This window comes from Lynx rufus, unplaced genomic scaffold (genome assembly GCF_022079265.1).
Source record: "Lynx rufus isolate CCGP_SWC_20201006 ecotype Redwood Valley unplaced genomic scaffold, mLynRuf1.p SCAF_9, whole genome shotgun sequence".
Taxonomy (NCBI): Eukaryota; Metazoa; Chordata; class Mammalia; order Carnivora; family Felidae; genus Lynx; species Lynx rufus.
Genome location: NW_025814897.1, coordinates 15,300,252 through 15,315,645, shown reverse-complemented (window position 1 = coordinate 15,315,645; position 15,394 = coordinate 15,300,252). Strand labels below are relative to the sequence as shown.

General features: G+C 43.2%; 1 protein-coding gene across 1 annotated transcript in view; it reads left to right on the top strand.

The window, feature by feature from the left end:
• Positions 1–15,394, top strand: part of DSCAML1 (DS cell adhesion molecule like 1) — a 329,391-nt gene that overhangs the window by 280,019 nt on the left and 33,978 nt on the right. Inside the window, exons 13-14 of the mRNA XM_047071154.1 lie at positions 9,084–9,251; positions 10,994–11,064. Of these exons, the coding sequence (XP_046927110.1) occupies positions 9,084–9,251; positions 10,994–11,064 (239 nt within the window). The remainder of the gene's footprint in view (positions 1–9,083; positions 9,252–10,993; positions 11,065–15,394) is intronic.

Below are 15,394 nucleotides of genomic sequence, written 5' to 3'. Positions count from 1 at the left end.
GGTTCAGGAGACAACCAAGGGCTAGGGCAAGGTTAAACAATATGGTTCATCACCTACACAAGGCCACTCCTTCAAGACAAGGGGAGGTGGCTATTTTCCCTAATGCACAGAAACAAACACAGAGTCAAGCAAAATGAAGAAACAGTGGAATATGTTCCACATAAAAGAATAACATAAAACTTTAGGGGGAAAGAACGTAATGAAATGGAGGTAAATAAATTACCTGATAACCAGTTCAAAGTAATGGTCATAAAGATGCCCATGGAACTTAGGAGAAGAATGGATGAACACAGAAGACTTCAATAAGGAGACAGAAAATATTAAAAAGTACCAAAGAGAAGACACAGAGCTGAAGAACACACCAGGGGGTTCAAAGCAGACTAGACAAAGCAGAAAAAAGGATCAGTGACCTGGAAGACAGGGCAGTGGAACTCTCCCAAACAGAGTGGCAAAAAGATAAAAGAATTTTTAAAAGTGAAGATAGCTTAAGAGACCTATGCAGCAATATCTAGCAGAGTAACGCTCCCACTACAGGGCTCCTGAAGAAGCAACAAATGGGCAAGAAAACTTATTTAAAATAATAAAGGCTGGGGCACCTGACTGGGTCAGTTGGTAGAGCATTGGACTCTTGACCTTGGGGTCATGAATTCAAGCCCCGCATTGGGTGTAGAGCTTACTTTAATAATAATAAGATTAATAATTAAAATTATTTTAGTTTGATATTTAACTATTATTTATTATTTAATTTATTATTAATTAATAATTTTAATAAAAAATTAAAAATACAAAAATAAAGTAATAATGGCTGAAAATTTCCCTACGTTGGCAAAAGAAACAAACATTCAGATCCAGGAATCCCAGAGAGTTCCAGATAAGATAAACCCAAAGAGAGCCACACCAAGACATATTATAATTAAAATGTCAAAAATTAAAGATAAAGGGAGGATCTATAAAGCAGCAAGAGAAAAATAACTTGTTATGTACAGGGGAAAGCCCATAAGATATTAGATTTCTCAGAAACTTTGCAGGCCAAAAGGGAGTGGCATGGTGTATTCAAAGTGCCAAAGGGAAAAAATTTCCAACCAAGAATACTCTACCCGGCAAGGTTATCATTTGGAATTGAAGGAGAGACCAAGAGTTTTCCAGACAAGCAAAGTTAAATGAGTTCATCACCACTAAATTGATCTTACAACAAATGTTAAAGGGACTTCATTAAGCTGAAGAGAAAGGGCACTAAACAGTAACAAGAAAACATACAAAAGTAAAAATCTCACTGGTAAAGGTAAATATATAGTAAATATAGTGGGTTAATCACTCATACAGCTAGTGTGAAGGTTAAAAGACAAAAGTAGTAAAAAATGCATAACTACAATAATTAGTTAATGGACACACAAAAAGATGTGAAGTGTGTCATCAAAATTATACAACAGGAGGAATAAATAAGGTAGAGTTTTAGAATGCATTCAAACGTAAGTTGCTCTCAGCTTAAAATAAACTATTATATATATAGGCTATTCTGTGCGAGCCTCATAGTGAAAACCTAAGTACACAAGAGAAAATGAGAAAAGAATTTAAGCACAGCGCTAAAGAAAGTCATCAAACCACAAGTGAAGAGAGCAAAAGAAGAAACAGAAAGAAACTACAAAGCAGGCAGAAAACAATTAACAGAGTGGCATTAGTAAGTACATACTTATCAATGATTATAGGCATACATCGGAGATACTTGCAGATCACCAAGAGAAAGCAAGTCAGATGAACTTTTTGGTTTCCCAGTGCATATAAAAGTTACGTGTACACTATTCTGTAGTCTATTAAGTGTGCAATAGCATTCTGTTTGGGAAAAAAAACTATGTACCTTAATTTTAAAATAGTTTATTGTAGGGGAGCCTGGGTGGCTCAGTCAGTTAAGCCTCTGACTCTTGATTTCGGCTCAGGTCACGATCTCATGGTTTGTGAGTTTGAGTCCCGCATCTGGCTCTGCACTGACAACACAGAGCCTGCTTGGGACTCTCTCTCTCCTCTCTCTCTCTGCTCTTCCCCTGCTAGTGCTCGCCCACGCTCGCTCGCTCTCTCTCTCTCTCTCTCTCAAAATAAATAAACAAACATTTTAAAAAATAATTTATTGTAAAAAAAAAAAAACGCATACTATCATCTGAGCTTTCAATGAGTCATAATCTTTTTGCTGGTGGAGGGTCCTGCCTCAATGGTGGTGATGCCTGCTGATCAGAGTGGTGGTTGCTGAAGGTTGGGGTGGCTGCAGCCATTTCTTAAAATAAGACAGTAAAGTTTTCCACGTCAGCAGACTCTCCCTTTCACGAGCGAGTTCTCTGTAGCAGGTGATGCTGTTTGATAGCATTTTACCCACAGTAGAATTTCTCTCAGAATGGGCATCCAGTCTCTCAAACCCTTTATCAGCTAAGTTTATGTCATATTCTAAATCCTTTGCTGTCGCTTCAGCAGTCTTCAGAGTGTCTCTCCCAGGAGTAGATTCCATCTCAAGAAACCGCTTTCTTGGGGCACCTGCGTGGCTCAGTCAGTAAGCGTCTTCGCTCGGGTCATGGTCTCGCGGTTTGTGAGTTCAAGCCCTGAATCAGGCTCTCTGCTGTCAGCACAGAGCCCACTCTGGATTCTCTGTTTCCTCCCACCTCTCTCTCTCTGCCCCTACCCTGCTCACCCTCTCTTTCCCAAAAATCAGTAAAACATTTAAAGAAATTTAAAAAAAGAAACCACTTACTTTGCTTCTCCATAGGAAGCAACTCCTCATTCATTCAAGTTTTATCCTGCAATGGCGGCCATGCAGTCTCCTCTTCCTTCAGGTTCCACTTCTGATTCTAGTTCTCTTGTTATTTCCACCACACCTGCAGCCTCTTCCTCCACTGAAGCCTTGAACCCCTCAAAGTCCACGCGAGGGTGGCAATCAGCTTCTTCCAAATTCCTATTAATGTTGATATTTTGACCTCTTCCCATGAATCACAAATGTTCTTGAATGGCTTGTAGAATGGCAAATCCTTTCCGGAAGATTTTCAATTTACTCTGCTCAGATCCATCAGAGGAATCACTATCTGTGGCAGCTATAGCCTTATGAAATGTATTTCTTAAAATAATAAGACTTGAAAGTCGAAATGACGCCTTGATCCATGGGCTGCAGAAAGGATATCGTGTTAGCAGGTGTGAAGATGGCATCCGTTGTACATCTCCATCGGACCTCTTGTCAGGTGCGTTGTCATCGAGCAGTAATATTTTGAAAGAAATCTTTTTTTCTGAGCAGTAGGTCTCAACAGTGGGCTTAAAATATTCAGCAAACCATGTTAGAAACAGATGTGCTAGCATCCAGGCTTTGTTGTCCCATTTATACAGCATAGGCGATGTAGATTTAGCATAATTCTTAAGGGACCTAGGATTTTTGGAATGTTAAATGAGCATTGGCTTCAACTTTAAGTCACCAGCTGCATTAGCCCCTAACAAGACAATCAACCTGTCCTTTGAAGCTTTGGAGCCAGACATTGACTTCCCCTCTCTAGCTATGAAAGTCCGAGGTGGCATCTTCCAATAGAAGGCTGTTTTATCTACACTGAAAATCTGTTGGTCAGTGTAACCACCTTCATTAATTCTCTTATCCGGATCTTCTGGATAACTTGCTGCAGCTTCTACATCAGCACTTGCTGCCTTGCCTAATACTCTTATGTTATAGAGATGATTTCTTTCCTTAAACCTCATGAACCAGCCTCTGCAAGCTTCAGGCTTTTCTTCTGCCGCCTCCTCACTGCTCTCAGCCTTCAAAGAATTGAATACACGAGAAATAATAAGTGTTGGCAAGGATGTGGGAAAAAGGGGAACCTTCTTGCACTGTTGGTGAGAATGTAAATTGCTGCAGCCACTATGGAAGACAGTGTGGAAGTTTCTCAAAAAATTGAAACAAGAATTATTGTTTGATTCAGCAACTCCACTTCTAGGAATTTATCCAAAGAAACCAAAAATACTGATTCAAAAATATGTATGCACCCCTACGTTCGTTGCCGCATGATTTACGATAGCTTAAGATATGGAAGCAACCTCAGTCCATTAATAAATGAATGGATGGAGAAAGATGTGGGATGTATGTACACACACACACACACACACACACACACGCACGCACACACAGTGGAATATTACTCAGCCGTAAAAAAGAGTGGAATTTTGCCATTTGCAACAACACAGAGTGGACCTGGAGGGTATTATGCTAAGTGAAATAAGTCAGACAGAAAAAGGACAAATACCACATGATTTCACTTATATGTAGAATTTAAAAAAACACACACATAATAAACTTTGTAGGTGTAGAGAACAGACTGGTGGTTGCCAGAGGGAAGGAGTTTTGAGAGTGGGTGAAATGCGGGAAGGACGTCAGGAAGTACAAACTTCCAGTTGTAAAATAAATGAGTCACGGGAAGTAATGTACAGCATGGTGACTGTGGACAATAATATTGCATTGCATGTTTAAAAGTTGCTAAGATGTGGAGCCCCCGGGTGGCTTAGTGGGTTAAGCGTCCGACTCTTGATTTCAGCTCAGGTCGTGATCTCACATTTTATGCAACAGAGCCCCACATCCGTCTCTTGCACTAACAGCATGGAGCCCACTTGGGATTCCCTCACTTCTCTCTCTCTCTCTCTCTCTCTCTCTCTTTCTCTGCCCTTCTCCTTGCACTTTCTCTCTCAAAATACATAAATAAACTTATTTTTAAAAAGTTGCTAAGAGACTAAATGATGAGGATTCTCATCATAAGAAGAAAACTTTGTAACTTTGTATGGTGACAGGTAGTGACTAGACTTAAGGTAGTGATCACTTCACAATGTATGTAAGTACTGAATCATTATGTTGTACACCTGAAACTAACATCATGTTATATGTCAATTATACTTCAATAAAAGAAAGAATTCTGTGAGGTAAATGGATGCATGAAACTCTTGTACTGTTGAGGAACTGGGGCACATAGACTTGAAATTTCTAAAGTTAGTTCTTACAAAGAACACGGAAATTTCAAAGTGGAATGGGAGATTCGGTTTGCTCATTTTAAGGAGGTGCGTTGTGCACAAGGAAATTACTGTCTGAACCTTGGAGGGCCGTGTGTGAAGCCTCCACAGGATTGGAAATGACTCAGCAGAGCACGTGTGATACCTGTCCCCGGTGTTCCTGGGATTTCTGAACCAAATCCCTGCTAGTTCGACCATTTCCCTTGCAAATTTCTCACACGAGGCAGAAGCAGAACTCTAAAAATGCCTTAACGCAGAATTCCTCACAAGTGCGCCCAGATTTTCCCAGGCCCCTAAAAGTGATGGAAAAGCAGCCTCGCAGTTCCAGGGGACAAGTTTGGGCCTCACTGTGAACGTGACAGAAGTCCGCTGGAGCAAAAGATGCCTGGAGGGTTGGGGAAGAGTCTCCCTCTGTGACAGCAGCAGAAAACTTAGGTGTCTCAAAAATCATTGCCATTGAAGCAAATCTTCCCAAACCATATGTCAAGGTCTGGCTTCCTCTGTGACCTCTGACCTCTCACCTGTGTCCTTCGCTTCAATCGCTCCCGCCCACCCGGCTGTGTTGGCTTTTGTCTCCTTCCTCCTCACATCCCACGGCTCCTTCTTTTGCACCAAAAAGGTGACCAGGTTGAGTTTAGAGACAATAAGCCTGTTTATTAGAAAAAGGGACATGGGTTTTGCTGGAGATTCTCCAGTTTCCAATCCAGTGTTGTGCCTGGGTGAGAAGAGAGGACATTGTAGGATATTAGAATATTCTAGAACATGATGTCCCAAAATACTGTTTTCTGACAGCACCTTTACTGTTGCTAGTATAGTAAAAACTTTACATCCTAAGTTCCACTTCTAAGTATTTCTGGGTCAAATCTAAGGGGTGGAAATTGGATATTAAGATGGGGGCCACAATAGTTTATGCCACTGAATGTATAGAACACAGGCATACACATTTTTGAGTGTGGTATTTATGGCATACGGGGTAAATTGTGTATATGTCTCAGATGGAAAAGTTATGGTGAGTCAGAAGTGTGCTTCTCAAATTTTAATGTGTGCAGAAACAAAATGGAGCCCTTGTAAAAATGCAGACTCTCTCTAGTTCACTTCTGGGGCGGGACCTGGGTTTCCACATTTTTAACAAGCTCATTTTTAACTAGTGAACACCAATGTCTGTGGTCCAATGAAAGGGTTGTATGGAATTTACAGGCCTAATAGGATCGTGAGCATAGCAACAACAAACCCTTTCGAAAATTTACTATGTACCGCATATCTTTCTAACAGTTTTTTATATATGAATGCATGAACCACATAAATAATCTGAGAATAATAATATTATTCTTCCTCTTTTATGAGAATATTTTGTCAAACATCCAGTAAATGGTAAAGCTCGGGTTTTACTCCAATTTATCTTAACTAGAATTTATCTGAAAAGAACACAGAACAATACTCAGAGACAGCCCTAATGAATGTTTATAGCAGTTTCTGTAACTGAGAAGAATAATAGAAACATGTTAAGAAGGTAACAAGAAAGAATGAATCAAATAATGTTAACATTTTATGCACATAAACATACATAAAAATAGGAAGTATGCATACACGAGAAGTGATAGAGACCAAATTTTCGTGTCAGCGAAACCAAGATTATTTTCAATTGTGTAAATCTTATAAATCTATTTTTCGATGCTGCTCTTTGTATTTTGTAAACACACTGGGGAGATGAACACACACACTGAGATAAAATGAGTTAGAGCAATCGTTTCCAAGTCTCCTATTTCTTTGAAAATTTGTATCATTTGTGCTGAGCTATATTTTAGAAACTTAACACACTTGACATGCGTTAATAATATGATTCTTGTAGACTTTTTTTGAAAATACAAAGAAGTAATAAAGAAGAGAATGTCTGTGACATGAATGTGTGAACTATAATGGAAACAGAGGGCCGAGGCCTGATGGATTAAAACCCCGGTTCGCAAAGGCTAGTATCTCCAAGGAAACGAAAGTGACAGCCTTCATTTTCCAAAGCAAACTACAAGCAAAGAGAAACTAAGAAGACAATGTGATGGTTTATATACATCTCTCAGTAAATCCCTCCGACGCCTTTACTAATGATAGAGGGGAACGTATTAACTTTATATAATAAGTAGAGGAATCTGACAGAGGGCCACCTAAGCTAAGTGAGCAATGTTAACATCCACTGTCCTGGGACAAATCGATAGGAGGTGACTCACACACAGAGGGACACGTTATCGCTGCTGTGATATTGGTAAAAACGAGGAACCAATAACCTGAATCTATTGTGAAGAAAGTGTCAGTTTTATGTATATTTCCATCCACAGTACCTCCCATGTGAATGTTTCTTACCAATATAGAGAGCAAGGCTCGTCTAATAATATGTATATGCAAATATATATTTTTTTTTCCTTAGTCTCTCTGTGTTCAGACACATCATGTGGGCCTCCTCCCCCACTGACTCGTGGTTAATGTCCCTCTCCCATAAACACGGGCAAATTGAGTACGAGGTGTGAGCTGGCATCAGCTCCCAGGATGCCACAGAGAGAGGTGTAGCCCATTCCCTCCCAAACCAAAGAGATGTCCGCAGCAGGTAGGAGCCATCGTATTTGCAACCCTGGCTTAACCTGCCAGCCACAGAGTGACTCTCTGGGTGGTTGGGGTGTTTTTAAAAGACAAGGAGAAAATAATGTGCCTCTGAGCACCCACAGCCTGCCATTTGTGACTTTGGCTCATGAAGCCAAAGAATTAAATGCAAAGCTGCAGATGGGGAGCTGGGCCGGTGCCCTCCACAGATGCCGAGCCTGTGAAGCTAGAAGTGGTGTTTTGAAAACCATCAAGACCTCAATTAACCAGAATCTGAGGGCATGGGTTAGTCTCTTCTGGTGAACTGATTTATCAGGTATAAGCCCTTTTTTAAAGGGGCGGGGGGGGGGGAAATCTTCCTAACAGTCTTTCTAGAATATGCTTGCCTCCTCTCCTGTTCTAGGGATTAAACAGCAGTGAATGCAATTTGATCTTTTCTACTGAGAATTTTCAGGATCCTCTACTGTGGATTTAAAAGGCGTAGAAAATTAGACTGAATAGTGACATCAGGACATGCCCCGGGAAGATTTTTAAGCCTTACTATCAGCTTGTTTCCTTGTGCTCTGCCTTTTTTTCTTTTCAAAGTGAAGGGCCAATAAAGTAATCTAGTTATGAATTCTGGGTTTGGAAGATCCTAGCTGAGGCTTTGCTGTAACTGCAACCCCTTCCCATTTTTCTTGGGAATCCCCCGGTAGAAGCACAGCAAAAATATATCGAATGAATGACTGGGTTCCTCTGGACATGCAGAATGTTTACTGTCACAGTATTCCTGTGTGGCATTTTTCACTTGCTAAACAGCCCTGGAATGGCCTGCCAGTCCCCTTGGATGAATCGGGAACATGCTAATCTCTTTGTTGGCTCCTGACCTTAAAGACTCAGAGAGCATTCTCCTGCTAGTGAGCAAGAGGGTAAGGTTTGGGCTGGGGACTCTGGCACTCAGTCTGTCCCCCCAAAGACCAAGTGGCACTCAAGACCACCACCACACAAGTGCACAAGGAAACGAAATACGGAGGCACACACAGAAGGAAAAAGGGGGAGACTTGGCTTCACCCTTGGCACTGGGTTGATAGGTATCTCATGGTTACAACTGGTCACTGATGTGGTGTGGGAGACCGGGAAGGAGGGCACTGGCTAATCACACCCTTAAGGATAGCGAGAAAATGGGGATCTTGAAAGGGACCTTGAGGAACATATTGTTTGACCCCTATCTGAGGCTTAAACTCACAAGCTGGCTCAGGGCAGAGGAGAGCCAGTGCATTGACTGCTCATGTTCTCCGGCATCCCTTGGTCTCCTTGAGTTTCATGGAACAGAATCCTTGTACTCTCTGTGAGGTGGTTAAGGCCTGTGCCCTCTGGCTGTAGTCTGTGTGAGCTGGCCCTCCTCTGGGCATCACAGTGGAGATTGGGATGTGCTGGTGCTTGAGGCTGGGGAAGGGCTGTGAGGTTTTCCCGGCTGTGGTTTGAAAGGGGTGCTCTCTCTCCAGATTCCTGGGACTTCAAGCAGTCCACACGCAACATCTCCCCCACCATCAACCAGGCCAACATCGTGGACTTGCACCCAGCCTCTGTGTACAGCATCCGCATGTACTCCTTCAACAAGATTGGCCGCAGCGAGCCGAGCAAAGAGCTCACCATTAGCACCGAGGAGGCCGGTGAGCACTCTGGCCTTGTGGCTCTTTCCCATGACCTTGGGGATCAGGGCCATCTGAGGTCCACACCCACCCTGTCCACTGACAGTGGGCTTACAATTAGAACAGGGAAGGAGAGATCCCAAGGTATTTGTTTGTGTCTGCCTTTGGGTCATTGGAGGCTCTTAGGTTTGACCTTTTCCAGATGGAGTTCTAGACACTGGGCTTTGGGGAGCTGTCCATGGTTCTTACCCACTCCTCTGGCCCCAGCCTGTCTGGAAAGGGTGGCGCACTAGTGCCCTGTATTATTTTCTGTGACCTTTGTTTTGGAGTTTTTCTGAAAACTTAAACAAGCCTCCTATATGTTCTCCTGCTATTGCAAAATAGAAAACAATACCAAAAGTACATGTCACATATATGTGTAGCTTTACAGATAATAATAAACCGGGGCACCTGGGTGGCTCAGTCGGTTAAGCATCTGACTTCAGCTCCGGTCATGGTCTCTCAGTTCGTGAGTTCGAGCCCCACATCAGGCCCAGAGCCTGGAACTTGCTTCAGATTCTGTGTCTCCCTCTTTCTCTGCCCCTTCCCTGCTCACACTCTGTCTCTCTCTGTCTCTCAACAATAAATAAATGTAAAAAAAAAATTAAAACATAATAATAATAAAGCAAAAAATAGGATAAGCAACACTCACTATCAATTACCAGCACTCCAGGGGTCCTCCCTCTGCCCCTTCCCAACCATAATCCCATGCCTCCCTTTGAGGTAACCAGTAGTCATTCTTTATTTTCTCTTTTATACTGTCACTACAGTGTATGTATGCAGAAGCATGTTGTTTGGTTTTGCCCATTTTCCCAGGGAATGTATTCATTAAATTATTCTTGATATATTCTGTGTCTTCCTTGCTTTGATCATTAGTATTTTTGTGAGTTTCATCATTTGTGCATTTTCAGTGCTCTGTAGTACTCTCTGCCATGATTATACCACAGCCTCTTTGTCCATTTTAACGAAGAGGGACATTTAGGTGGCTTGCAGCTTGGACCTGTGAACATTTTCATACTTGTATGCTTACAGAGGTCTGTGAGTTTCTCTATGGGATAGAAGTAGTTGCAGAATTACAAAGGCATCAGATGAGGACACTCCTACCTTTAACCGGAAAGGCCAAGATGTCTTCCAAAGTATTGGGCCAGTTTCCTTTCCCATGGCCAGTAGATATAAGAATTCCTGGGACACCTGGGTGGCTCAGTCAGTTAAGCATCTGACTTCAGCTCAGGTCATGACCTCACAGCTTGTGAGTTTGAGCCCCATGTCTGGCTCTGTGCTGACAGCTCAGAGCCTGGAGCCTGCTTCGGATTCTGTGTCTCCATCTGTCTCTGCCCCTCCCCCACTCATTCTTTCTCTCCCTCTCTCTCTTTCTCTGTCTCTCTCTCTCTCTTTCAAATATAAGTAAACCTTAAAAAAAAAGAATTCCCACTACTACACACCCTTACCTACACTTGATACTATCAAACTTTTAAAAATTGTTCCCAGTGTGCTAAATGTAGAGTAATATCTCGTTGTCATTGCTCGCTGCATTTTCAGCAAATGATGATGGAGAATGGAGAGGAGAGGTAAGCCCTATGACTGTTTTATGGGAGGTTCTCTGCTTTCGTGTATGAGCTTTTCCTTTGTTCCCAGCAATCCTCCAGCTGAAGAGGATGAGAGTGAGCACATAAGACTCTTTTCTTCCCTGACTTAACTTGTAATGTTGTTTCCCCCTCCACCAGCTCCTGATGGGCCCCCCATGGATGTCACCTTGCAGCCAGTGACCTCACAGAGTATCCAAGTGACCTGGAAGGTAAGTGAGGTCGAATTTCCCACTGAATGCCTCCATGCCTCCTCCCTTCTCAACCCAGGAATGAAGCCCCAACAAGCTTGCTGATCTCTAATCTCTTATAATTCTCATGCCCAGTTTTTGTTTTTGTTTTTGTCTTTGTTTTTGTTTTTGTCTTTTTTTTTTGTTGTTTTGTTTTGTTTTGTTTTGCTAACCACAGTGAGGACGGGAGGATAAAGGGATGGGTCCCCCCACCACTCCCCACCCCCTCTCCGCCTTGGCACTCTGAGGCAGGCCTGTACCTGAGGTGGGATGAAGAATTTGGCAATGCTAAGCAGGGAAGGTGGGTTTTCCACCACACCGGCCTCTCTTCTAAGCCCCACATGCTGTAATAGGTCAGGAGTTGGGTTTGACTTTGTACAAAGTTCAAGGGAGCCCTGTGGATGATGAGAGATGACAGAACAGGGTCTTGCCCTCATCTTGGCCCTCTCACTGGAGCTGGGAGGTATAGCAATGTGATCCCCTATCTTCTCCTGGTGAGGCCTTCCGCAGGAGTCTTGGTGTTTTCAGGCCTCAGTTTCCTCCTCTATGAAATCACTGAAAATAACTGTCCTCCCTACCTCTGGGGCTGGATGAGGGGCAGAGACCTTAAACTCTACAGGATGTCCTGAAGACCCTGTCACATGAGAAAACTCTTAGAGGAGACCCCACAGCTGGGCAGAGAAACAGATCGGAATAACCTGGAGCAGGAGGGAAACACCGTCCTGGGTAACTCTGGCGAACTCACCACCACATCGCTGCCGTGGGCCCTCAGGGCCGCCTGTTGCACTGACTCTTCCAGGCTTCAAGTATTTTCTCACACTGGCTTATCTGACCCTCTGTTCCTGGAGGGTAGCCAGAAGAGGTACTTTTATCCCGACCCATCAGAGGAGGCCACGGCACGGAGTTTGGGAACAGAGAGCTTTCGTAGGGCCTGTATGTGTTCTTCTTCTTGGAGCTTTCTCATCCCAACAGTGGGGCTTGGGGGGAATGCCTCCTCTGCTCCTGGGATCCGACCTCCACAGTCATTTTCTGGCTCTAACTGAAGCTCAGGCACTTTAGTTCTCCCCCAGGCCCTTCAACAAGGTAGACTTGAGAACTGGAGAGATGCAGAAGGGCTTAGTGATATTTTCCTTAAAAACACTACACTCTTGTGTGTGTCTCCCCACCCCCCCCTCGCCCCCCACACCCACATAGACACAGAGCAGAGCCTCGTTCCTTCTTTCCCCAGAGAAATGACCAGAATGAAAGTGAGGTAGGGACTACACAGTTGGGCCTTCCTGGGAACCATGCCCAGAGCCATGGTTCCACTTCACATCCAGATCTGGGCACCAAGCCTTTCCTCAAAAACTTGGGGGAAGGGGGTGAAGCCTAGAGTCCAACCCCAAGTCTGTCTGCATCCTGGTTCTGGACCCATTTCCTAGGAATACTGTCAGGAAGCCAGGAGGTGGGGGCAGGGAATGAATACGTATGTAAAACACTGAGCCGTTTGGCTACAAAGCTCTGACCCGGAGGTCGATAAAAATTTAGAATCAGATTTATTTCTCCAAAGTCTCATAATGAAAAATAAAATTGATTAGAAAGTTAGAACTTCAGAATGAACCAACCCATCAATAAATTTTGGCCTGACTTCTCAGGGGATTTTTTTTTTTAACACCAAGAAACAGATTAATGAAAAATAAAGATTCACTTGAAAGATAAGTCACTTCATTTTAAGACCCTTTCCGCGAGATGGATCGCCACTGCTTTATGACATAAATTTGCAATCAGCCCTATTGATTTCTTAATGCTTCAGAGAAATATTGTTAAGATTGATTTAAATCCTGAGTGTGCCTGTTGGGGGTGAGGGGAGCAGTGGAAGGGAGAAGAGAGAGAGAGAGAGAGAGAGAGAGGGAGAGAGAGAGAGAGGGCGAGGAGGAAAGAAAGAGGAGGGAGGGAAGGAAGATCTGTCAAGATTTGTATAAATATGTGAATATATATATGTATATAGCGGGGTGTGCCTGGATGCCCATCCAAGGCCTCTGTCAGTATATGTTGATGTGAATATGTTGGTATATGTCATGGCATAGATAGCTGTGGTCATGTGGACACGTGTGTTACTCTCTGAGCGTGGCAATATGGGTGTGTGTATGTAATATAAGAGTATGTGTCATTATGAAGATGGGGTGTCACTCTTGAAGGTATGTTTGTGTCTATAATAGATGTCTCTGTGTGTGTGGGTGTGTATGTAGATTTACATGGGCAGATATGAGAATTCAGAAATTTGCTCACTTACAAACTAGCAAACAGGACTGCCCAAGTGCAGAGAAACATTATTCAGGCATTAACAAAAAGTCAAGTCAATTAAAAACACACACACCTATTTAGTGAGTTCAAAACAATTATGTTAAATTAAAAACTTCATTTTATTGAGTTAACAGCGAGCTGAAAATGCAGTTCATTTAAAACATTCATTGAATTAAAAAAAAAAAACAGTGGGGCTGTTTTACTAACTTAATTGTTTTTGATCTCACTATTTTTTTGTATAATAAAAGGTAGGCTTTTAAATTAACTTCATTGTCTTTAAAACCCTGATTCAAGTTGTTTTTATATGCACTGGGGTGGGTGCTGTCTCTCAATTTCTAGATGGGCAAGTCTGCTTGTTAAAGGAGCCAGTTTCTGTCTGTGAGTCTAAGTATACGTGACTGTAGGTAGGTGGGTGGATTACGGTGTTTGCTTTGATGGGTCCGGATGTGTGTGTTCATGGTTCCGGATGTGAGAGGTATTAGGATCGCGTGTGTGCGTCTGGTTGTGTATCAGGGTTGAAGCTTGGAGTGAAAGCATGTTTTCTAGCCCCAGACTCATGGCACTGGTGTTTTCTCTGTCCTCCTGGCTGACTGGGGCCAGTCCTTCATCCCCACCAGCCAAGCCAGGGCTCCATAATGCCCCCTTCTTACTGCGTGTCCTCATCTACCTCTGTCCCTGCATCTGGGGGCTGGCTTCAGGCCCCAGTCCCCACGTACCCCAGCCCCTTACCATGATGCCCAGGGCAGTGTAGCTCCCTGCTCCAAGAAGGGCTGGGCACACACCAAAATCAAGGACTCTTTTTTTTGTTGTTTTAAATGTGGTAAAACATATCCACCATTTTATTCATAGCTAAGTGCACAGTTCAGTGGCATTACGTACATTCACAGTATTGTGCAACCATCACCACCGTCCATCTGCAAAACTTCTTCATGATCCCAAATAGAAACTCTGCCCCCTATTGAATGATAGCTCCGCCCCCAGGCCCTGGAAACTTCTAGTCTGCTTTCTGTCTCTGTGAATTTGACTATTCATGTGACCCCATGGAAGCTGTATCAACACAATATCTGTCCTGTTGTGTCTGGCTCATTTCTCTTAGCACGATGTTTTCAAGGTTCGTCCACGTGATAGCACATGTCAGGACTTCATTCCGACTAAATAAGAGGCTAACTGTCAGGCTGAATAATATTGCGTTGCACTCATGGGCCGCTTTTTGTTAATCCATTCATTCGTCAGTGGACACTTGGGTTGCTCCAACCTTTTGGCTGTGGTGAATAGGGCTGCTCTAAACATTGATGTGCAAGTATCTGAGTCTCCACTTCCAATTCCTTGCGGTCTATACCAAGGAGTAGAACTTCTGGATCATCTGGCAATTCTATGTTGGGCTTTTTGAGGAACTGGCAGACTGTGTTCCCCTGCAGCTACACCAGTTTGCACTTCCACCAGTAGTACACGAGAGGTCCGATTTCCCCACATGGTCACCAACACTTGTGGTTTTCCATTTTTTGATGAGAGCTGTCCTACAGGGTGTGATGTGGTATCTCGGGCTTCTGTTTTTATTCAAGCTAATTGCTCACCTCCTTCTCCGTCTGGTTACTTTTTGTGTGCTGTTCCCTTTCTTTCAGGTCCCCGAGCCCATGCCAAATGATATTCCTATTCATTCGTTCATTCATTCATTCATTCATTCAATAACTGTGTATCACAGGCTTGCTACGTATCAGCCATCGTTGTAGACACTGAAAGCAAAGAGCAAACAAAACAGGCAATGCTTTTCATCCTCATGGTGTCTACATTCTGATGGAAACAGATGGACACATAAATAAAATATCCAATGATGCTGAGTAAATGCAATGCAGAAAAATAAAACATGGGGAAGAAAAGATGGGTTCAAGAGGAAATGGGGGCCGGGAAGAAATGTAAGGAATACTGAACAGAGGGCAGGGAGCAATCTTACAGAAAGAGCGTGAGGAGGGACACCTGGGTGGCTCAGTCAGTTAAGCATCTGACTTCAGCTCAGGTCATGATCTCGTGG